The sequence below is a fragment of the Lacerta agilis genome, chromosome Z (genome assembly GCF_009819535.1).
Source record: "Lacerta agilis isolate rLacAgi1 chromosome Z, rLacAgi1.pri, whole genome shotgun sequence".
NCBI classification, from domain to species: domain Eukaryota; kingdom Metazoa; phylum Chordata; class Lepidosauria; order Squamata; family Lacertidae; genus Lacerta; species Lacerta agilis.
This window is the reverse complement of record NC_046331.1, coordinates 7,341,187-7,366,200: the sequence shown is the minus strand read 5'-3', so window position 1 is coordinate 7,366,200 and position 25,014 is coordinate 7,341,187. Positions and strand designations below refer to the sequence as shown.

At 45.1% G+C, this 25,014-nt stretch overlaps 1 protein-coding gene across 1 annotated transcript in view; it reads left to right on the top strand.

Annotated features, from left to right (window-relative positions):
- NIBAN2 (niban apoptosis regulator 2) overlaps window positions 1–25,014 on the top strand; it is a 94,807-nt gene that overhangs the window by 66,144 nt on the left and 3,649 nt on the right. The window contains exons 6-11 of the mRNA XM_033137502.1: window positions 10,144–10,259; window positions 10,786–10,890; window positions 17,372–17,534; window positions 19,332–19,519; window positions 20,302–20,457; window positions 22,557–22,673. Of these exons, the coding sequence (XP_032993393.1) occupies window positions 10,144–10,259; window positions 10,786–10,890; window positions 17,372–17,534; window positions 19,332–19,519; window positions 20,302–20,457; window positions 22,557–22,673 (845 nt within the window). The remainder of the gene's footprint in view (window positions 1–10,143; window positions 10,260–10,785; window positions 10,891–17,371; window positions 17,535–19,331; window positions 19,520–20,301; window positions 20,458–22,556; window positions 22,674–25,014) is intronic.

Sequence of the window (25,014 nt, the reverse complement as noted above, 5' to 3'; positions counted from 1 at the left end):
AAGATCTTCTTTCTTGCAGTTTCAACCTTTTTATTCCAACAGAGGCAAGAAGGAACAAGTATGGGAGGGTGGTGGAGTCTCCTTCTTTGGAGTGTGGTGGAGTCTCCTTCTTTGGAGGTCTTTAAGCGGAGGCTTGACAGCCATCTGTCAGGAATGCTTTGGTGGTGTTTTCTGCTTGGCAGGGGGTTGGACTGGATGGCCCTTGGGGTCTCTTCCAACTCTATGATTCTATGATTCTATGGAAGAGCATTGTGGGAAAGTGTGTGTGTGTGTGTGTGTGTGTGTGTGTGTGTGTGTGTGTGTGTGTGTGTGAATGCCTTATGGATTGAGGCCAATGGCCCACCTTGTCCAGCATCCTGTTCTCCCAGGGGCCAACCAGATGCCCCAGTCGGAAGCCTGAAAGCAGGATCTGAGTGGAGCAATGCTCTCCTCACTCAGCATCCCCAGAAAAGGAAAAGTGTCTCCCAACATTGGAGGCAGAGCATAGCCATCATGGCCAGTAGTCATTGATAGCCTTATCCTCTGCAAATTTGTCTAATTCTCTTTTAAAGATGGTGGCCATTACTACCCCAGGCAGGAGCAAACTCCATAGCGGAACTATGTGCTGTGTGAATATATATATTCACAACATCTTTATATTTTAAATAAACCTGCCTTATTTCTTCCTCCCCTCCATCACATAAGTGTCCCTGCCCAGTTTTTTTCCCTCCCTCCCCCCCCCAAATACCATTCATATAAAAAGGGCTTTAATAGCCATCACCACCACCACCATCACAATAATCACCATCAACTTTCAAAGAAAAACAGGGGGGGGTATCCAAATGCTTCCAGGTAACTGATTCAGAGGTTAAAACAGTGGTTTTCTAACAGAGTTTCCCAGGAAACAAAACGTTTGGGTGCATTGTAGAGTGGTGAGCGCCTTGAGTTTCGTGAGATCTGGTGCTTCTTGGGTTTGAACCTGCGACCTTCTGCATGCAAAGCAGATGCTGTACCATTGTGCTATGCCCCTTGCTGCAAGCTTCTTGAAGGACTGGCATGGCTACAAAGAGGCCATGTGAGTTTCAGTCTCTGCTTCTCATCAGCTTTGAGTCACCCTCTGCCAACTGTGACCAAAGTTTGTCTGGTGAACTTAATTTTTTTTATGGGAACTGTTTTGGATGTTGTGAGTATAGGATTCTGACCAGGCATAGGGAGTGAGCAACTGGTGGAGCAACATGATGTGTCTTTTCCACAGCTGGGTCTCAAGTTGCAGTTTTGTTGAGCTCCACAGCTTGAGCCAAAGAGATGCTTTGGAAGAGAGCAGAGCGGTGCCCAGACTTACCAACGGGGAACACCTCTCTTGTAATCCAGCCTCAGAATTATTTGTTTACCTGTGGTGATGAATTTGTTGATAGCAGCAGTGTTGCAGTTTTGTTTATTTATTTTATTTAACAACATATATACAGTCGCGGGAAAAAGAAAGTGTACCCTCTTTCTGCAGTTTTACATATCAGGACATAATAGCAATCATCTGTTCCCTAGCAGGTCTTAAAATTAGGAAAACACAACCTCGGGTGAGCAACAACACACGACATATTACACCATGTCATGATTTATTTAACAGAAATAAAGCCAAGATGGTAGAAATAATGTGCGAAAAACTAAGTGCACCCTTACTGCTTCCATACGAATTAAGAAGCTAAGTAGCAGACAAGGACTGCTGATAAAATGCCCTTGCTTAACTGATCATCAGCGAGTGTGCCCACCTCTGTAAAAGCAAATACAACACAATGCTCTTAAGGAAGCAATTGCTGCCGCCAATGAAACTGGGAAGTTCTAAGGCCATCTTCAACCAGTTTTAAGTCCATCATTCTACAATGAGAAAGATTATTCAAAATTGGAAAATATTAAAGACAGTTGCCAATCTTTCCAGGAGTGGACGTCGCAGCAAATTCACCTCAAGGTCAGACCCTGCAATGCTCAGAGAAATTGCAAAAAACAACAACAACAACAACACCACAAGAGTTACACCTCAGGTTCTACAGGCCTCAGTTAGCATATTAAATGTTAAAGTTCATGACAGTGCAATTAGACAGAACAAGTATGGTTTGTTTGGAAGGGTTTCCAGGAGAAAGCCTCGTCTCTCTAAAAATAATATGGCAGCATGGCTTTGGTTTGCAAAGTTGCACCTGAACAAACCACAAGACTTCTGGAACAATGTCCTTTGGACAGAAGAGACCAAAGTGGAGATGTTTTGCACAGCGCCATGTTTAGCTGGACTGCAAGAGAGTCCCATGGACTGCAAGAAGATCAAACCTATCCATTCTGAAGGAAATCAGCCCTGAGTGCTCACTGGAAGGACAGATCCTGAAGCTGAGGCTCCAATACTTTGGCCACCTCATGAGAAGAGAAGACTCCCTAGGAAAGACCCTGATGTTGGGAAAGATGGAGGGCACAAGGTGAAGGAGATGAGAGAGGATGAGATGGTTGGACAGTGTTCTCGAAGCTACTAACATGAGTTTGGCCAAACTGCGAGAAGCAGTGAAGGATAGGCGTGCCTGGCGTGCTCTGGTCCATGGGGTCACGAAGAGTCGGACACGACTGAACGACTGAACAACAACATGTTTAGCAAAAACCAAACACAGTATGTCAACACCTCATACCAACTGTCAAGCACGGTGGAGGGGTGATTATTTGGGCTTGTTTTGCAGCCACAGGACCTGGGAACCTTGCAGTCATTGAGTCTACCATGAACTCCTCAGTATACCAAAGTATCCTACAGTCAAATGTGTGGCCATCTGCCCAGCAGCTGAAGCTTGGCTGAAATCGGGTCATGCAGCAGGACAAGGATCCCAAGCACACCAGCAAATCTACAACAGAAGTTTATACATTTTAGAGAGAGCTTTCTCTTTTGATTGAATCAACTATTTTTCTAATCTAGATGGTTCTGTAGCGAGAAAAAAAGAGAAAAGAACAGAATCAAAGTGTTGCAATGGCCCAGTCAAAATCCAGACGTCAACCCAATTGAAATGGTGCGTGGGACCTTAAGAGAGCAGTGCATAAATAAATGCCAGAAAACCTCAATGAACCGAAGCAACGTTGTAAAGAAGAATGGGCCAAAATTCCTCCACAACAATGTGAGAGAAGGATAAATTCCTACAGAAAACGATTACTTCGTGTTATCGCTGCTAAAGGTGGTTCTACAAGCTATTGAATCATGAGGTGTACTTAGTTTTTCACAGGCGGCTTTTCCATTTCGGCTTTATTTCTGTTAAATTAATAATGACACAGTGTAATATGTCGTTTGTGGTTCATCTGAGGTTGTATTTACCTGATTTTAAGACCTGCTAAGGAATAGATGATTGTTATTATGTCTTCCTATGTATAACCACAGTATTCAAAGAGGGTGCAGTTTCTTTTCCCCGTGACTGTAATGTTGCTGGATTGTAAGAAAACCTCTAAGCGGTTTACAAAAAATATAAAAACAAAACATCCTCAATTTTTTTTAAAAAAAAAGACTAGTAAGATATTTTAAAAGATGCAAGAGATCACTAAAATCAACAGTAGCTGAAAAGAGATGAAATACAAGCAAATTCTGCATTTCTGAACAAAATAAAAATTCTTTCCAGTAGCACCTTAGAGACCAACTAAGTTTGTTCTTGGTATGAGCTTTCGTGTGCATGCACACTTCTTCAGATACTTCTTCTGCATGTCTGGATAGCCTTGCCTAAACAAAGATATTTTTGTTGTTGTTGTTGTTGTTCAGTTGTTCAGTCGTGTCCGACTCTTCGTGACCCCATGGACCAGAGCACGCCAGGCACGCCTATCCTCCACTGCCAAACTCATGCCAGTCGCTTCGAGAACACTGTCTAACCATCTCGTCCTCAAAAATAATATAGGAAAGGCCTAATATCAATAGGCAGGGAGTGTACAGTAGGTGCTGGCACACTATAAGACTGATTTATCTGGAGTGTGGAATATGTATTATGCAGCACCTATGGCAGTGCTAGTTCTGCAGATTGAAGCAGCCAAGTGGTGAGGCGATCCTGCAAGTAAACCAATCCCAAGGTGTTAAAGGCATTAGTAAAAGTAGCACTTTGAACTTAGTCCAACAGCAGATAGGCAACCACTACAGCTCTCTGAGCAGATGTGTTATGGGCAGACAGGGCCTCACTCGTGTTGCAGCATTCTGTACTAACTGCACCTTCCAGATCAAGTTCAAGGGAAGCCCCACATAGAGTGCATTGCAACAATCCAACCTTGAAGTCACCATTGCCGGAATTACTGTGGCCAAGGTCGCTGCTGCTGTTTGTTAGTAGGGCTGGCAGTGTGTGCTCCACAGAATGATGCAGGCGTGATTCTAGAGCAGATGTTGTTAGGCTCCAGCTCCCACCAGCCCCAGCCAAAATGGCCTCTGCCCCAGAGATTATGGGAGTTGCAGTCAAAAACCTCTGAAGTGCAGGTTAGCACAGGCTGGTGTAAAGACAAGCCAGCGCAGAGATTTCACTGGCTGGGCATTTAAATTACTGGATGGAATAACAGCCCACCCACAGGGCTGGCCCAATACATTTTGGCACCTGAGGTGGACTTCTAAATAGTGTCCTACTCCCCGGCAAGGGAAGGGCGTGGGTAGAGCTGTGGTCTAAACCACTGAGCCTAGGGCTTGCTGATCAGAAGGTTGGCGGTTCGAATCCGCGCAACAGGATGAGCTTCCATTGCTCGGTCCCAGTTCCTGCCCACCTAGCAGTTCGAAAGCACGTCAAAGTGCAAGTAGATAAATAGGTACCGCTCCGGTGGGAAGGTTCACCACAAGCAGCCTAGTCATGCTAGCCACATGACCCGGAAGCTGTCTGTGGACAAACGCCAGCTCCCTCGGCCTATAGAGCGAGATGAGCGCTGCAACCCCGGAGTTGTCTGCAACTGGACCTAACGGTCAGGGGTCCCTTTACCTTTACCCCGGCAGGGGAAATGGGGGGATGGAAGATCTGTGTCAGGAACAAGAGGAGAAGAAAGATTGACATCAGGATCTGCTGCCCCTATGAATTCTGTCACCTGAGGTGGTTTGCCTCACTGTGCTTCATGGGTGGGCCAGCCCTGCCTGCCCACGTTCATCAAAGCCATTTCCACTGATGTCTGTTGTCCGGAGATTTTTCTGTTTAAGGGATTCTCAACACAAATATTCCTTCATCTTCCTGATGTTGTTGTACTACAACTCCCATCACCCATGACCATGGCTGAATTGGCTGGGGCTGACAGGAGTTGTAGTCTGACCAACCTCTGGATCAAATCACATGGGCAGCCTTTGCCGCCCTGGTGCCCTCCAGATGGTTTGGAATACAACTCCTATGAGCCCTAGGGCACAGTTTACCTTTCACTCTCCTTTAGTGCCAACCTTGAAGGAAGGGGAGAGGTGGGATACTTGTGCAAGAAATTAGTATTATTTATATGGTGTTTGTGTGCGCTTGCACTTGAATATCATTTTTTTTTTAATGGAACTGCAGATCTGTTGGATAGCTTTTCTCTGAGGCAAGTCTCACTCCCACCTTCCTTTGAATATTGATTGATTGATTGATTTTGAGAATCTGCAGGAGCTGTGGGTCTTTTTCCCGTCTCACCTGGGGACAAATTAATGCCTTCCCCAAGATCCAATTAAGGTGAGCTTCCCAGCACCTGCTAGAGCCCAAAACGCTGTCAGCTATGCTCCTCCCCCCCCGCCCTTTTACTGCTTCCTGCTGCAAAGTTGTGCAAACTTTCTGTCCATAGTGGGTCCTTGGCATGCTTTGGCAGGTTCTGGCAGGGTCAAGCACCACCGCCACCCTCTTCTTCCTCCTCCTGCACCGCTCTGTGGGCTCGCAGCCCTGCCCTACTGCGCAGGGTGAGGCTTTGCTGGCAGAGGGTGGCATTTTCGGTGCGGTGATTCCCGCCCATCCTGTCCTCTCCTTTTTCTCTCTTGGCAGGTTTCCTGCTGCCTGGCCTACGTGGAATGTGTTGTGCGGGTGGGAGAGCATTAGAATGCCAGGCTAGAAAGCCATCCATCACCCCTCCCCACTCCCTTGGGGAGGGCTTCCCTCTGAAATTCCTTTTCCCACCCTGAACTGGGCAGGTCCTTCCACGGTGCTGCTTACAATAAACCGCCCTGTCCTTTCCACTCCTTCCCTTTCCTCCCTGCTTTCTTTCAAGCTGCAACGCTTTGAGAGTTCACTCTCAGTACGTGTGCTGTTTTGTTATTTTAAGTTTCTGTCCTTTGCAGTCAAGGTTTAATTTATTGCCGGGCTCAGATGGCTCAGCGCCACCTCCTTAAATGAAGGAGTCGTCGTTAGGGCTGCATGTTGTGCAACTGACCCATGGGACAAGGTCACGTGTGCGAGAGAGAATGCAAGGTTGGCTTACTATGCTTTTATTTATTCCTCTTTATGAAAACCTACCACACACACACACACACCTGTCCTTGTCCTGGCCTCTCCATCTAGCCCTCAGAAATTGCCCCACACTCCACTCTCCCTTCACCAGGTCTGCTTTGCACCTTCCTAATGAGTTTTTGCCTGGCTGGAATGTGTCCTTGAACTCTGATCGGGCCTCCTGCATGCCTCGACAGAGGGCAGAAGGGAGCAGTGTACATAGCCTGCAGCTCAAAAGTAAAATCTGCATTCATAATGTCTCTGGCCCCACCACTCAGAAAGTTGCCTAGGAGGAAATGTTCTGCACCCCTGCATCACATGGGGATAGGCCCACATGGGTTGTGTCACCTTAACAGGCATGTGAGTGGGCGGGTGCTTATTGGAGCCCTCTGTTAACTTGCTGTGCTCCAGAAGTTTTGGACTTCAAAATCTGGGTCTGGGGCTGATGTGAGCTGGAGCCTAACAACATCTGCTCTAAAATCAGGCCTGCTTCATGTTGTGACCTCCAGGAGAATACACTGCCAGCCCTACTGAGCAGCAACAACAACCTTGACCATAGTAGTTCAGGCAATGGTGACTTCAAAATCTCCTTGTCTTGCTGGAGGGCAAGAAAAAATTGCTAGTCATCCCCAGGCAGGACTGCAGTGGCATGGGACTGGATCATCTCACCTTCCAGAATCTTTCAAGGGAGATGCTGGGCAGCCAACCATTTACGTGCTCTCTCTCTCTCTCTCTCTCTCTCTCTCTCTCTCTCTCTCTGTGTGTGTGTGTGTGTTCTGCCACATGCCTGGGAAATGGTCATGCTAGCTTTCAAAACCCATCCACGATCAGCAGCCCTGCACCCCCCATACACCAAAATGGAGCCAGAGAAATGTCCTGAAATTCATTCTTACTTCCACCCATTCTCCTCCTGCCTCCATCCATGGCTGCATTTATTTCCCAAGCCTATCTGAAGGGGAACGGCTGCAGCTCAGTGGCAGACCACCTGTGTTGCATGCAAAAGGCCCCAGGTCCAATCCGCGGTGGCATCTCCAAGTGGCACTGAGAGTGACCCCTGTCTGAAAGCCCTAGAGAGCTGCTGCCAGTTGGTGTAGACAGTACTGAGCAAGATGGACCCATGCTCTGACTAAGCAAAAGGCAGATCCCTGTGTTCCTGTTTCTGTCTGAATTATGGGGACTAGAATCTTAATATATGATTAGGAGGAAGACTGTAGCTCAATGGCTGGGCATCTGTTTGCACACAGACGATCCCAGGTTCAATCTCCCAACATCTCCAGGAAGGGCTGGGAACGTCCCGCTCCTGGAAGCCTTGGAGAGTCATGGCCAGTCATAGACAGTACTGAGCTAGATGGACCAATGATACAGTGAATATATGGCAGGTTCCTATTTTCCTAAGGAGATGGTGGTGCTGGATCTAGAGATGCAGGGTGGTTGTGGTGGTAGAGGAAGTAAACCATTTCCATAGGACCTCACACATGTGCACAGCCACAGAGCTTGGCTGCAACATCTGGTGTCTCTGAATCCTCTTGGGTAGGCAAAAAGTATTTGTATCAGGGGCAGGACAGAGTCATGGTCACATTCTGCGTAGCTCCTTGCCTTCCCTAAGGACGAGAGAAAATATGTGCTCGTGATGCACCAGGCTTCCGGTATTCTTCTTCCACCAGTGTTGAAACAGCCCCTTTTGTTGTTGTTCTTAATCCAGCATCCCTGTTGTTTCCTCCTCTCCCAGAGCCTTGCAAAGAAACCAAGGACAAGGGAGAGTTAACACTGCCCTTTCTCAAAGGAGAGAGAGAGCTCTCTACCTGCTTCCCTGCCAACTCCAGACTCAGAGAGTCATTAAAAGAATGCCAGCTCTTGCTTTCCCTTTTTTTTTTCCTTTTACACCTCTTCTGTCCTTTGCCCATTTCAGAGTGGAGTGTGTGCCCGGGCTGTAATTCTTGTTGCTGAAACCTTAATCCAGACCTTGCCAGATCTAGCCACCTCTTGGCTTAACTCTTCTCATTCCGCCCATATTTGAAAGCTGTCTACTCCAAAAGGTTTAGATGTGTGTGTGGGGGGGGAAGACTGTGGAGAAGGGCACCCAACCTTCCAGCCTCCCCTTTCCCCAGCAATAAATCACACACAGAGGAATCATGGGCAGCTGTGATGCACCCTTTTCTCCAACTCCCTTACGGGGGTGTTGCTTGTGTTGAAAGGTTTTCAGAAATCATGCGCTGACTGTGATTCATCCCCTGTCACATTATTTTTAGTCACTTTCTCTTCCTTCTCTCCCCCCCCCCCCCCGTGCCAAAATGTGGCAATTTCCCTTTTGAAGACCTCCCCCCAACTTTGGCTTCCCAGACAGGATTCCTCTTTTGTAGATGTTATGTCAATTTCCAGAGCGCTGTGATTGTAACTCTGACACTGCACACAGGCACAGCCCAGCCTTGCCTGTTTAACTCTTCCTTCTTTTTTTAACCCTTTCCCTCAGCTGGTTGGGCTTGTAAGGAAATGTAGGAAGCTGCCTTCTACAGAACTAGGCCATTGGTCCATCAAGATTATCATTGTTTGCACAGACCAGCAGTGGACTCTTTAGGGTTCCAGACAGGACTCCCAAACCCTGCTTGGAGACAGCGAGGATTGAACCTGGGACCCTCTCTTTACATGCCTATGATCTGAGCACCACAGCACTCACCTCTCTTGTGATTCCCAGCAACTGGATTTCAGGGGGTCCAGTTTGCAAGGCTGTGTTACTGTTTTGCTTTATGCAATATTTGTCTATATGGCATTGCGTCAGAGGGCTCCGTTTGCTCTTTCTGTCCTGTCTAGGAGGCTGGGCTAGCCTCTCATAGAATCATAGAGTTGGAAGAGACCACAAGGGCCATCCAGTCCAACCCCCTGCCAAGCAGGAAACACCAACAGGAAACACCTATCCATTAGCCTCTCCTACTGGATAGGATCATTTTGATTGACCCTGACTGCTGTAGGTTGCAGTTTTTCAACCTTGTTTCCCCAGATGTGTCGGACTGCAGCTACCATCATCCCTGAGTGTTGAGCTAGGGATGATGGGAGTTGTAGTCCAACTCCACCATGGAACTGTAGAATTGGGAAGGTCCCTGAGAGCCATCTAGTCCAACCCACTGCAACGGAGGAATCTCAACTAAAGCATCTGTGACAGATAGCCATCCAACCTCTGCTCATATATTGGAAGGACTGGGGCAACCCAGTTAGATAGGTGAGGTACAAATTATAAAATTGTTTTTGTTGTTTAAAAAAAACAAAACCAAGGAAGGAGAGTTCACCACCTCTCTTGGGAGTCTCTTCCACTGTCAAACAGCTCTTAGTGTGAGAAAGTTCTTCCTGATGTTTCGTTGGAATCTCCTTTCTTGTTACTTGAAGCTGTTGGTTCATGTACTAGCCTCCAGAGCAGGATAAAACAAGCTTGCTCCATCTTCCATGGGACAATTCCATCAATTGTTGCTCATAAGGCTTGGTTTCCAGACCCTTGATTATCTTGGTTGTCCTCCTCTGCACACATTCCAGTTTGTCAATGTCCTTAAACTGTGGTGCTCAGAACTGGACACAGTATTCTAGGTGTGGTGCTATTACTTCTCTTGATCAGGGTGTGGACAATGGAACTTGTAATCAAATGGCATCTGGCAGGGGATGATGGGAGTTGTAATCCAACAACATCTGGGAACCCATGGTTGAAGAACACTGTTCACTGCTCTAAGAGACACAGAGTCCCCCCTTAAAAATAAAAGCACCTTCCCCTTTTCTCTTCCAGGTATTTCTGAGGACAACAAGGTGGAAGCTCCTGCATTCACGGATGCCGTCCGCATGTACCGCCAGTCTAAGGAGCAGTATGGCACATGGGACATGCTTTGTGGCAATGAGGCACAGGTGAGTCTTTGAGGGAGCAGCCCAGGAAATTAATTCCTAGGTATGTCTGACAACCTGAGGTCATAAGAACATCGGAAGCAGCCTTATATTGAGTCAGAACAGTGGTCCTTCTTGCTCAGTATTGTCTACTTTGACTGGCAGATGCTCTCCAGGATTTCAGATAGGAGTCTCTCCCGGCCCCACCTGGAGATTCACTGCCAGATAGTGCAGACAGTACTGGGTTAAATGAACCAACAATCTGGCCCAGTTTAAGCCAGCTTCCTTTGTTTCTACCTCCCAGTGTGTGATAAGTGCTGTCCCCACTGGCACTGGTTTTTGCCATCACTTAGGTGCCAGGCAAAGGTATTCCTTTTGTACCTACAGGAGTTTGGATAGCACCAATGACTGGGTGTTTTTAACCCAGCTATGTTTTATGGATTGGTCTTATTGTATCTTAGTCTCATTGTGAATTGTTTCAGGGCTTTTCGTTGTGGGAAGCAATACAATAAATTGAACCAACCTTTCCTCACCTTTATAACCAATCCAGGTCTTGAGCAACTTAGTGATGGAGGAACTTCTTCCTGAGCTGAAGAACATGATTGGGCCCCGCCTGAAGGGCAAAATCCAAGAGAGACACAGAGTTTGGATCCAGGTGAGTGTGCACTGAGTGTGCACCAGGTCCCACTCTGTAATATGTAAACGTGTGGAACTCTCTGCTGCAAGGTCCCAAGTTCAATCCCTGGCATCACCAGGTAGGGTTGAGAGAAACTGCCCGCTTCAAACTCTGGATAGCCACTATCAGTCAGTGTAGACAATACAGAGCTAGGTCTGTATTGGTATTGGTCTGACTTTGTATAAGGCAGCTTCCTATGTCCCAATGTTGCTCCAGGGATGTGAGAACCTCTGGCTCTCTGAATGTTGTTGAACTACAACTCCCATCATCCCAGACCATTGGCCTGGCTGGAGCATGCAGGAAATTGGACCCCTGCCACATCTGGAACTCCACAGGTTCCCCAGCTCTGTCTCCCTACTTCTCTTATGAATGGAAAATGGGATTTCTCCACCAGAAATTTCTCCATGCATTTGTGGGCCTGTCCATTTCCAGGCTGCATTCAGTAAGAAAGAAAAGAAAAGAAAAGAAAAGAAAAGAAAAGAAAAGAAAAGAAAAGAAAAGAAAGAAAAGAAAGAAAAGAAAAGAAAAGAAAAGAAAAGAAAAGAAAAGAAAAGGAGGGGAGAAAAAAACCATGCATTTAGCTGTAAGATAATTATGGCCCAGAATGTCAAAAGACCTCGGGTGGGAAGAAAATATATATAGTGTTTGAAAAAGCAGGATAAATATTTCCTTGTGAGCCATTTTTAAAAATAGATTGGCAGAAAACTCCCTTTTAAACAAATACTCAGCTCCCGGTGGCTACCTTCCAAACACTGGTATAATGAGGACATTCCCTCCAGCACACCGGAGCCCTGTGTGGAAGAGTAAAAAAAGAAAAAAAAAAAAAACCACCACAAGACCCCTTTCACATGCACCTTCTCCAAATTTCTTAATACTTCCTTATTTATATGTAGGGTTGCAGGTGTGCCCTGCGATTCTGTGCTGGGAGAAGTCACAGGAATTTATAATCTGGATCAGAATTAATCTTCCTGTACATCTCAGCATTCTTCATGCACCTATCTATATCTGTCTATATCTATATCTATATCTACAGGCGAAACTAAAAAAAATAGAATATCGTGGAAAGGTTCATTTCTTTCAGTAATTCAACTTAAAGGGTGAAACTAATACATGAGGTAGACTCATGACACGCAAAGCGAGATGTGTCAAGCCTTTATTTGTTACAATTGTGATGGATTATGGCGTGCAGCTGATGAGAACCCCAAATTCACAGTCTCAACAGTCTCCTAGAGTGAAAATCTTTGAACTTTCTCTCTGTTTTTGGTTTTCCCCATAGAACAAGTAATTCTAATTTATTAATCTCCCCACCCCTGCCCATGTACACGTGTTCTGTTGCGAGCTGCAGGGCGTATCTTACCCTTGCTGCAATAACCTTGATGTTTTGTTATGTGTTGGAAGCTGCCCAGAGTGGCTGGGGCACCCCAGCTAGATGGTTGGGGTAGAAGGAGGAGGAGGAGTTGCCTGTCTCTTGATGGCTCACTAAAGGAGGATGTGTTGGATGTTAATTCAAGGTTCATTATTGTTCCACAGGGATATCTCTTTAAGAGAATGAAAGAAGTAAATTGACCTAGTTTTCCAGCTGTGGGACAGTGCAGCAGGTGATGCTGAGTTTGTCTTGATTTGGGCGTGACAGTAATCGGGTACGGTATATAAGGAGGTCTGCGTACCTTCCTCAGTCGCCCTGGGTGGTGGGTCACCGTATGGGTCATGTTTCTGTAATGTAATGTAATGTTAGCTGATGTAATTTCTGTTATTTTTGCTTTTCATTAAACCACTCCTAGTTTTGCTCTACAGTCTCCTCAACCTTCTTGTTGTGCAACTGCTCTGCTCAGCTTAATATGCCAACATCTGGTTATGGGCCCAGCCATTGAGTTGATGACTGTATAGCTTTGGAGTTGGAGAATAGCTTAAGAAAGGTTTTTTTTCTTTTTGCTGCTGCTGTTGCGGTCCTGTGCGTTTGAGAAGCAGAATGGTGGACCGGGTTTCTGAAGTTGAGAAGGCTTTGACGTTTCCACAACTTACTGATGAAAATTATAGTTTGTGGTCATTTCGGGTGGAGGCGCTCCTGACTTCACGAGATGTTTGGAAGTATGTAACTGAAAGCCCTCCTGACCCTATGACTGATGCCTGGTCGAAAGGAGATGCAAAAGCCAGAGCATTAATTAACTTGGCTGTGAGTGACCAGCAGGTAGTTTATATAAGAAACAAGAAAACTGCTAAGGAGATGTGGAACAGCATTGCAGCAGTTCACATCAGAAAGGAGTCAGCGTCTGCCTTAACATTCTTTAAGCAGCTGTACCAGACAAAGTTGCAGCCTGGTGGTGATTTGGCAGCACACTTGAGGCGTCTGGAGGCAATACGTGGCGAATTAATCCAAAGAGACATGGTAATACCTGACATTCAATATGTGTTTATTATTCTCTGTTCGCTTAACAAAGACTTTGATGCTATAGCTAGCCAGATATCTGCCGTTCCACCGGCACAACTAACTGTGGAAGGGGTGACGGCAAGATTAATGGGCGAGCTGGACAGAAGGGAGGCTTGTGAGATAAGCACTCCTATTTCTGGAGATAATGAGGAACGCCGTAAGCAAGTTTGTGGAGATTCAGCTGCGTTTAAAGCTGGCAAGCGTTGCTGGGTCTGCAATAAGCGTGACCATGTTGCCAAGGACTGCAGATCTAAAAGGCAGCAAAATGCTCCCAGGACTGTTTCAGGTCGTAATTCACAGGCAACGCCCCAGCAGTCAGCAGCGTATCGTAAAGATGGACATGAGCCCCAAGCCTTTCATGCTCGGACTACAGGTCATAAAAGAGTTAAAGGGGCCACGTGGAGCTCTTTTGTTGTCGACTCGGGAGCGACGACCCATCTCTGTAATGACCGGAGCCTGTTTATGTCTTTTGAAGAGGAGATTGGCAAGATACATTTAGCTAACTCTGACGTTATGCAGTCGCTTGGCAGAGGTACTGTGAAACTTGACTCTCTAAACATTACCATAGCAAATTGCACTTACTGCCCTTCAGTGGACAATTTATTATCAGTAAGTTGCTTTGCTCGACAAGGGATAACTGTGCGTTTCACTAAGAAAATATGTGAGTTTTTCAAAGGAAATGAACGTGTGTTATATGCCCGGGAGTCTGGGGGTTTATATAGACTGTATTTCCAAAAGTATTCACAACCACTTGTAGATTGCAAAATAATACAGCCAAAACAGGGGTTGAAAAATGTAAAACCACATTCTGGATGTATTCATGAAGCGCACAGACTTCTAGGACATTTGAACTTTACAGATGTGCTTAAGACAAAAGAGATTGTTGATGGACTAAATTTGAAGCCATGTAAATACTATATGCAATGTATATCCTGCTGTAAGAACAAGATAAAAGTTGCACGCAAGGGTAAATACTCAGACAGAAAAGTAACGGACGTTTTTGAGCGTTTGCATGCTGATTTGGTCGGGCCACTCCCTAAATCATTAGGATCTTCACGATACTGGCTCACTTTGATTGACCAATTTAGTAAATATGTTTGGATTTTTACAATTGCTGAAAAATCCCAAGCATTTGAGAAGTACAAAGTTTTTTGCAACTGGGTAAAAACCCACTTTAACAAACCTATAAAAAACCTATTTTCTGATAGAGGAGGGGAATTTATTTCTGAGGATTTTGAGAATTTCCTGGAAGCGCAGGGGACTACTCATGAGTTATCCTGTCCCCGAAGTCCCTGGCAAAATGGGCTTGTTGAAGTAGCACAGCGTGATTTGCAGGCAGGTGTTAAAACTTACCTGCATGATGCTAATTTGCCTAAAGAATTTTGGGCTGAAGCACTCCATGCATATGCTTATGTCAGAAATCGCTCTTATCATTCTGGTCTAAATGTCACGCCCTATGAAATGTTGTTCAAAAAGCGCCCTAATCTAAAATATCTACGAATTTGGGGTTCAGATGTAATTATGCACTATCCTGCTAAGCACAAACTGGATGAGCGAAGTGTTCAAGGAAAATTAATGGGCTACCAGCAGGGGGCGTACAGAGTTTATATCCCAGCAACTGGCAAGTTTCATATAACCAGAAGCATGATACAAACTGTAAAATGGAATAGAGTTGCTGTTTTTCAAGATGATGATGGTAGAGATGATACTGAGGTGGAAGAAGCAGATGAAGAAATAGAACCTGCAGCAGGGGATAGTGGTGAATTTGAAGACGAGAAGCCTGGGTCTAGTGATTTATTTGAAAATTTAAAGTCACAGACACCTGAGGAAAGGTTAAGTTCCTTTGAATTTCCTGATAGTAAGCCAAGCCCACAGGAGCTTTCTCAGTCTGACAATAATAATTTAAAGTCAGAAGCTAGAAGCCCAATTAGTTCCACTGATTCTGAAGGGTCTAGCTCTTCTTCAGGACTGAGACGTTCCCATAGAAAGAGACAGGAGCCAAAACGGTTTTCAAAAGAACAGTTTAACACTGTGTATGCCAATAAGGCAACCTTTGAGCCTAAAAGCTACAATGATGTTCAGAAATTACCTAAGCATGAAGCTGTAAATTGGTACAAAGCTATGGATTCTGAGATAGCTTCTTTAAAAGAGCATAACACTTGGTCTCTTGTACCACAAACCCCAGAGATGAGAGTCATTGATTCTAAATGGGTTTATAAAGTGAAAATGAATGACAAGAATGAAGTTGTAAGGTACAAGGCTAGATTAGTAGCCAGAGGTTTTCAGCAAGTTCCAGGTGAAGATTATGATTTGTGTTATTCACCAAGTGTAAAGTATGAAACTGTTAAGCTTTTGTTGAAAGATGCATCCCAACGTGGACATTCTGTTTATCATCTAGATATAAAAACTGCCTATTTGTTTGCAGATTTAAAGGAACAGATTTTCATGCGTGTTCCTGATGGTGTATTGGCTACTGAAGGATTAGTATGCAAACTGAATAAGTCCCTTTACGGTTTGCGGCAAAGCGGTAGAAACTGGCATCAGACTTTGGCGAAAGAATTGTTGAATTTTGGTTTTTCACAAGGAAAGGCAGATAACTGTGTGTTTATAAAAGAAAATGTAAATTCTGTAACAAAAATATGTGTGTTTGTAGATGATATATTAATTTCTACAAAAACTAGACGTGAATATAACCAAATAGTGTCATACCTACAGAAAAAGTTTGATGTAGTAGAATTAGGCAAAGCTAAAAATTACCTATCCATGCAAATTGAAGAAGGCAAGAATGGTTCTTTTCTGATTCATCAAACTGTGAAAATTGATGATCTTATTGAAATGTTATGCTTAGAAAATGCAAATGGGAAAGAAACACCTATGGTGTGTGGTTTCACTTTTACAGACAAGGATAAACCATTCCTTAACAAAACCTTGTATCGTTCTGCCATAGGCAAGCTTAATTTCATTCAAAGAATTTCAAGACCAGATGTAACGTACGCTTTTCATTTTCTGGCAAGATTTGTAGAAGAGCCTACTACCCAATGCTTTACTGCTCTCAAAAGAGTAGTGATGTACCTTAAACATACCAGACATTATAGGTTGGAGGTTACACCATCTATTGAAAAAGGTTTAGAAATATATTGTGATGCATCTCATGCAGTAGAACAAAATAGTTACAGAGGTGTATCTGGTATAATTATGTGTTATAATGGATGCCCTTTTGAATGGAAGTCACAGAACCAAACAATTGTTTGTCTCTCCACAACAGAGAGTGAGTTGTGCGCATGCACTCAGGCCATTCGTGATGTAGAATGGTATCTACAAATATTTGCAGATTTGCAAATGCAAGTCACACTCCCAGTAAAAGTTTTCCTTGATTCCCAGAGTGGACTTGCTATCCTGTGTTCAGAGACCAATACACAACGTACTAGAGTCTTAAGATTACGCTTACAGTTTGTAAAAGATTTGATTGCTGATAAGACAATTGAGTTTCAGTATGTTCCAGGTGACCATCAAATTGCGGACATTTTTACTAAGGCACTCCCGAAGGTCACGCACGAAAGACATGTACGAAATATATTGAATGTTTGTGTTTCACACTAATGAACCGCAGGGGATATGTTGGATGTTAATTCAAGGTTCATTATTGTTCCACAGGGATATCTCTTTAAGAGAATGAAAGAAGTAAATTGACCTAGTTTTCCAGCTGTGGGACAGTGCAGCAGGTGATGCTGAGTTTGTCTTGATTTGGGCGTGACAGTAATCGGGTACGGTATATAAGGAGGTCTGCGTACCTTCCTCAGTCGCCCTGGGTGGTGGGTCACCGTATGGGTCATGTTTCTGTAATGTAATGTAATGTTAGCTGATGTAATTTCTGTTATTTTTGCTTTTCATTAAACCACTCCTAGTTTTGCTCTACAGTCTCCTCAACCTTCTTGTTGTGCAACTGCTCTGCTCAGCTTAATATGCCAACAGGATGGTCTCCCTGCAACCTTCCATCTTATCCCCAAAAAACCCTTCCCCATCTTTTCCTAGGTCTCTGACGCTGTGTACAGGATGGTCTACGACCAGACAAAAGCCCAGTACGACGAAGCTGTGGTTAAATGCGAGGTTGAGAAGCCTGGGATGACCAGCACCATCCGCACAGATATGGATCAAATCATCCAATCGAAGGAGCACCTGGCCAGCAAAATCCGAGGTAGGGGATGGAGAGAGACCCTTTGCTTTGTGGAAAGGGCCGTGGCTCAGGGCAGAACCCCTGCTTCTCATGCAGGAGGTCCGAAGTTCACTCCCCAATGGCATGTCCAGTAAGGGCTGGGAAAGACTCCGGTCTGAAACCCAGTAGGTGCCAACCAGTGTAGGCAACACTGAATTAAATGGACCAACAGCCTGACTCAGTGTATAGCAGCATCTTATGAAGGGAAGGGATGTAGCTCAGTTGTAGGACGTTGGCTTTGCACGCAGAATGTCCCGGTTCAATCCCTGGCATCTCCAGAGGGGTTGGAAGAGACCTCGTTTTGAAATCATGGAGTGCTGCTACCAGTCAGTGTAGACAATACTGAGGTAGAGGGACCAGCTGTCTGACTTAGCATGAGACAACTTCAAACTGTTAGATTAGTGGTTCTCAAAAGCTTTTGCTCTGGGCTACACTTTAAGAATATTATTTTTCTTGTGTCACACAAGAGATATTTTTTTTTTTGAGACATTGGAAAACAAAACTAGGATTGTCCTCATTGTCGGTTGATGCTCTTGAAAAGATACTTACCCATATTGTGCAAATAATAATAATAATATTTTTGATACTATACTATACAGGCGGAAACCATTTTAGGCATTTCCAATTGGCATATGATCGTCAACATACGGGTCTTTTTGATCCCGGAAGAGGGCAGAATGGTGGCAGGGGATGCTCATGCATGCTCCGCCAACATGCGCGGTGGCCAGGGGTGGATCCCCTGCACAAAATAGTTGCTGTGCCCTGGAATATTTAAGGGCTTCTTTGGTTGTCCTTGAATCTTCCCACCACACTTGCCACCCTCTCCTGCCACACCAATGTGGGGCATGCCACACCCTTGGAGAACCACAGGAAGCAGCATATCATTGGTTAATGGTTTTAGAGCACCTATCCGTGGGTTTTCTGCAACATCAGAGATTGGACTAGATCAGGGGCCAGCAAACTGTCCCTCAGACCTTGGGGGGCGGACTATGTTTTGAAAATAATAATAATAATAATAATAATAATAATATGTGAATTCCTATGCCCCAATTATTATTATTATTATTATTATTATTATTATTATTATTATTATTATTATTATTATTAATACCCCGCCCATCTGGCTAGGTTTCCCCAGCCACTCTGGGCGGCTTCCAACAGAATATTAAAATGCAATAATCTATTAAACATTAAAAGCTTCCCTAAACAGGGCTGCCTTCAGATGTCTTCTAAAAGTCTAGTAGTTGTTTTTCTCTTTGACATCTGGTGGGAGGGTGTTCCACAGGGCGGGTGCCACTACCGAGAAGGCCCTCTGTCTGGTTCCCTGTAACTTGGCTTCTTGTAGCGAGGGAACCACCAGAAGGTCCTCGGCGCTGGACCTCAGTGTCCGGGCTGAATGATGGGGGTGGAGATGCTCCTTCAGTTATACTGGGCTGATGCTGTTTAGGGCTTTAAAGGACAGCACCAACACTTTGAATTGTGCTCAGAAACATACCAAATAACCAAGAATAAAAGGACACATTCTACTCATGTAAAAACACGCTGATTCCCGGACCGTCCGTGGGTCAGATTTAGAAGGCAATTGGGCCAGATCTGGCCCCCAGGCCTTAGTTTGCCTACCCATGGGCTAGATGACCTTCCTAGGCATTTCCCAACTCTGGTTGATATCTGTAAGATCGATCGATCGTATGGCGTTTGCTAGCTTCCTGTGCAGGTTTCCAGATCTGGGGTGCAGGTTTGTGGAGGCAGTTCTAACCTCCCTGATGCTTCTTCATCCAGCCACAGTCTTCTCCAAAGCAGAGGTCTGTGTTCGGAACCACATCCAGCCTTACATCGCTTCCATCCTGGAGGCACTTATGATCCCTACCAGCCAGGGCTTTGCAGAGGTGCGGGAAGTCTTCTTCAAGGAGGTGACCGACATGAATATGAACATCCTCAACGAAGGGGGAATGGAGAAGATGGGGGAGGTAAGCTAGAGGTCATGGTGGCAAAAGAGGAAATTTGGGGTCGGGGCAAGCATTGTAGGGGAGGGTCTTCAGCATAAGGCTCCTCAGGCTTCAGCAAAAGGACCTGGAAATTAGCCAGTTTCTTTTTACCCTAGCTTTTAGCCCTTAATTTGAAGGTTTCAAGTACCTGTGGCCTCTTTTAGCAGGACAGTATCTGCAATAACTATCTGAATAGATGTGGGGTTCCTTTAAAGGTTCTCATGGGTAGCATTTGCTATAATTGGTTTCATATAGTATTTGTAAGCCTCTTTGGGTTACTTTTTTGAGGAAAGCACTAGTAAGTCGTCGCGGTAGTAAAAATAATACAAATCCTTCTATATACATAAAAATGTAAGGCTGTCATCATGTTGCAGTATGGTAGCCAGGTGATTGAGCAGCAGCATGGGAGGCAGGTGACCCAGGTGAACTGTTTAATGGAGGTGAGGGGAGGCACTTCAGAGAGCAATTTGCTAAACTACTCTCTCTAGCCCCTCACCCTCCTTTAAAAGGGGTGGGGCTTTGGGTGAGCTGGGAGAGGAGGGGAAGGGGAGTTTGGGCAAGCCGTGAGGGGATAGGCCAGGGGGTGGGTGAGGCGTAAAGGGAGGGAGTGGGTAGGGGAAAGGGGGTGGCAAGGAGGTTGGTGTTGCTGAGCAGAGTAAGCAGGGACAGAAGCCTCTAGCAGCAGTTGTAATTAGTAGTAGTAGTAGTAGTAGTAGTAGTAGTAGTAGTAGTAATAATACCTTTTCCTCTCCCCGCTCCTCCAGTACATGGAGAACCTTTCCCAACTGGCTTTCCATCCAGTCAAGATGCAGTCCTGCTATGAGAAGATGGACCAGTTGAAGCTGGAAGGGCTGCAGCAGAGGTTTGATGTGTCCAGCGCCTCTGTGTTTAAGCAGCGGGCCCAGATCCTGATGAGACAGGTAGGGACTGCCTTGCCAGATTGGACCAAAAGCCAGCCTCGTTAACAGTATCAGGGCAAGCTTGCAAACAGCTCTTTGGATCCCAGGATTCAAAGGGGAGGACATATTTATTTCAGCCCAAGGGTCACATTACAGGGGCCCATGTGTTGGTGGTAGGTGGGACCGGCAGTAAAAGTGGGCGGAGCAATGGATGTGACTCTTTGTAGAGTGAGACTACATTCGAGAACTCAAGACGTTTCTGCAGGCATGCAAACATTGCATCACATTCCTGTTACTATCTAGATTTAAATATGGTCAGGGGTGGTGTGCAACTCTTTTTATCTTTCTTTTTATTTAAAATAATATTTATTGCATTTTTTTTAAAAAAACAACAACAACAACAACAAACAAAACACACAAAAAATTCACAATCCATATCATTGCTATTTTCCATTGTATAAGGACTTCCCTCAGTCCCCCTCTCTGAGCTGCAGCTCTTACCACCTGGAAGTTCTTCCTAACGTTTAGTCAAAAATCTTCTTTCTTCTGACTTGAATCCTTTGGTTTGGGTCCTTCCCTCTGGAGCAGAAAACAAGATTGTTTCATCTTAGATTATTCAACTTAGATCTATCATTTTCAGTAGGTTAGGTAAAGGTAAAGGTACCCCTGACCATTAGGTCCAGTTGTGTCCGACTCTGGGGTTGCGGCACTCATCTCGCTCTATAGGCTGAGGAGCCGGCGTTTGTCCACAGACAGCTTCCAGGTCATGTGGCCAGCATGACTAAGCCGCTTCTGGCGAACCAGAGCAGCACACAGAAATGCCGTTTACCTTCCCACCGGAGCAATACCTATTTATCTACTTGCACTCTGATGTGCTTTCAATCTGCTAGGTGGGCAGGAGCTGGAACCGAGCAACGGGAGCTCACCCCGTCGCGGGGATTTGAACTGCTGACCTTCTGATCAGCAAGCCCTAGGCTCTATAAAGTCCATGCAAAGTGGACCCGTTAATGTCAGCTCTGAGTAGGACTAGCAGTGGATGGAACTGAATCTCCCCCGATTGAACCTTTTACCCCAATTCCCCCCATAAGGGAGGGATTCACTCAGCTCCCACCCCCACCAGATGAATCAACCGAGCTGAGAGAGTAGTCCTTAGTACTATTATCACCCGACTTCACTAGGTGTCCCAGAGCATTGCCATGGTTTTAAAAAAGGGAGAGCTAAACCTTCACTTAATTTAATCACAGGGCCTCCAGTGATGTTTGTTTCTTTGTTGTAAAAGCACCATTTGGGTTTCTTTGCTGTTGAAGAAATTTTCAGCCTAGTGCAACCACCAAGTTCTAGTGGAAAGGTCTTCTCTGTGACCCGGATTGGGCAGGGAATTGCCACCACTGCCCTCTAGTGGCCAGGATTATTTGTACATGTTTTATGAGCCAAACATTCTCTTTTAAAACAAAACAAAACAAAACAAAAAATCCTTCCAGTAGCACCTTAGAGACCAACTAAGTTTGTTCTTGGTATGAGCTTTCGTGTATCTGAAGAAGTGTGCATGCACACGAAAGCTCATACCAAGAACAAACTTAGTTGGTCTCTAAGGTGCTACTGGAAGGAATTTTTTATTATTATTATTTTGTTTTGGCTATGGCAGACCAACACGGCTACCTACCTGTAGCATTCTCTTTTAAGTTTGTTGTTGTTGTTGTTGTTGTTGTTGTTGTTGTTGTTGTTGTTGTTGTTCATGTACAGTTTGGGTTCTCTTTCTTCCATGTAATAATTCAAATCAAAAACAACAGTGACTTCCAAATGAACTTAGACGTGCTATAAAATTACACAATCGAAAGGTTTAAGAGCATAATTGTGACACTTATTTTAATTTCAGAAGGTTATTTTTTTTAGTTATTTTTTTTTGCGGCTAAGCTACCAAATCCGAACACCTGTTGAATGTCCTTGTGCTTCTCCATCAAGTGTTGATGGCACTTCAGCAAAGAGGCCTATAGAGGCAGAGCCGCAAGCAAATCGGGGTTTAAGACTGTTATTCCAAAGCCAGTGGTCTTCTAAGCAACATGATTCAGTGTCTTACATCTTTTAAATAAACGGTTACTTGTTGTTTTGGGGTTTTGCAGCAAATGGACGATACTGTCTACACCTTTGAGACGCTCCTCCATCAGGAGGTGGGGAAATCGCCAGACAAAGATGAGCTCTGCAAAACCATTCAGCGCATCCTGGAGCGGGTGCTTAAGGTGAGCCTGCATGCGAAGCTTTGGGTCCATTTGCACTGGATCAGACCTGCCAGGCTGGCTTCTGGAAGAAGCAAATGGAACCATAGAAACGTAGTTGGAAAGGGACCTCAAGGGGCCATCTAGTCCAACCCCCTGCAATGCAGGATATCTTTTGCCCAGGGCGGGACTTGAACCCACAACACTGAAATTAAGAGTCTCGTTGTCTGCTGACTGAGCTGTCCTGGTTGAGAACTGCTGGTAGCCTGTCAAGCCACATGGCATTAAGTCAGAAATGGGGGAAATGTTTTCTTTCCTTTTTACAATCTTATTTTGTTCATTAAATTTTTTATGACATTTAACAACATTGTACACACAAGTAATAAAATATCACACCCTAACTCAAGAAGATGGCGTTCAGGGAAAGCATGCAGAATAGCAACCAACAGCATAATACGTTCCTACCCCAGTCAACCATTAGCACATAAGGAAATAAACAGTGTATTTTTAATTTCATTACATTTTATTTATCACTTATTTACCCCACCTTTCCTCCAAAGAGTTCAAGGTGGCATACATAGTTCTCCTCCCCATTTTATTCTCACAACAACTCTGAGAGGTAGGCAGAGAGTGACTTGGCCCAAGGTCACCCACTGAGCTCCATGGCTGTGTAGGGATTTAAATCCTGGTCCTCCATGTCCTAGTCCAGGGGTAGGAAACCTAAGGCCCGTGGGCCAGATGTGGCCCAATTGCCTTCTAAATCTGGCCTGCGGACGGTCCGGGAATCCGCGTGTTTTTACATGAGTAGAATATGTCCTTTTATTTAAAATGCATCTCTGGGTTATTTGTGGGGCATAGGAATTCGTTCATTTTTTTATTTTATTTTCAAAATATAGTCCGGCCCACCACATGGTCTGAGGGACGGTGGACCTGCCCATGGCTGAAAAAGGTTGCTGACCCCTGTCCTAGTCTGACACTCTAACCACCTCGTCTCACTAGCAAAAATTTTCTAAAGTTATAAAATACCTCCGTTTTCATTTTCAGCCATGTGCATAACAAATCTGCTCCAGCGAAAGACTCTCTGTGCTTCATGCCTCGTGCCAATTTTATTTTATTATTCAATTTCCCCCCACAAGTGCTATTTGCCGTACTTCATTGTACCGGTTTGTCGGAGAAACACCTTCTTAAGTATCTCGCTGTTACAAGCCTGACCACTAGTGGAGAAGAACTTGCTAGACATTCCAGCTGCAAGTGTCATGAAAAGATTGGGCACCACCACCTCTGGAAATTTAGAGGCATTTTTGTTCAGTAATGGCTTTTGTTTTGGACAAATGCTTCCTCCCAGAACCTAGCCAATTTCCCACACGTCAACTGCATGTGCCATTCCACAGCCTCCCCAACAGTTTAGTGAGAAGGAGGTGCTAGTATGAACTAACCGTATAGGCGTCAGATGCCTTTTTTTTGCACTATTTTAAGTGCTGCCTCTTTTGTCAAGACAGATTTAAAAGGAAACCCGGCCTTTGCCTTCCCACACCTGCCTGAAACCATCTGCTGTACCCATTTGGTTACATGTTGTGGAAATGTTTTCACCTCAAGGAAGGCATTCCTTCTAGGCAACTTTGTAGGAGGCCATAGCCAGCGGAGTGCTGAGCCAGAGGGGGGAAATGGACAGGGCAATGGATGCAAACTTTCACTTTGCACAGCAGGCTAATTTCTACAGCAGGCTGAGACCCTACCTGCCCGCAGACTGTCTCACCAGAGTGGTGCATGCTCTAGTTATCTCGTGCTTAGACTAATGCAATGCACTCTACGTGGGGCTACCCGGAATCTGCAATTAATCCAGAATGCAGCAGCTAGACTGGTGACTGGGAGTGGCCACCCGGACCACATAACACCAGTCCTGAGAGATCTACACTGGCTCCCAGTACGTTTCCGCGCACAGTTCAAAGTGTTGGTGCTGACCTTCAAAGCCCTAAATGGCCTCGGTACTGTATAACTGAAGGAGCGTCTCCATCCCCATCGTTCTGCCCAGACACTGAGATCTGGCACCGAAAGCCTTCTGGCGGTTCCCTCATTGCAAGAAGCCAAGTTAAGGGAACCAGGCAGAGGGCCTTTTCGGTAGTGGCGCCCGCCCTGTGCCACGCCCTTCCATCAGAGGTCAAGGAAATAAGCAGCTATCCTATTTTTAAAAGACATCTGAAGGCAGCCCTGCTTAGGGAAGTTTTTAATATTTAATGCTGTATTGTTTTTAACACTCGATTGGGAGCTGCCCAGAGTGGCTGGGGAAACTCAGCCAGATGGGCGGGGTACAAGTAATAAATTATTATTATTATTATTATTATTATTATTATTATTATTATTATTA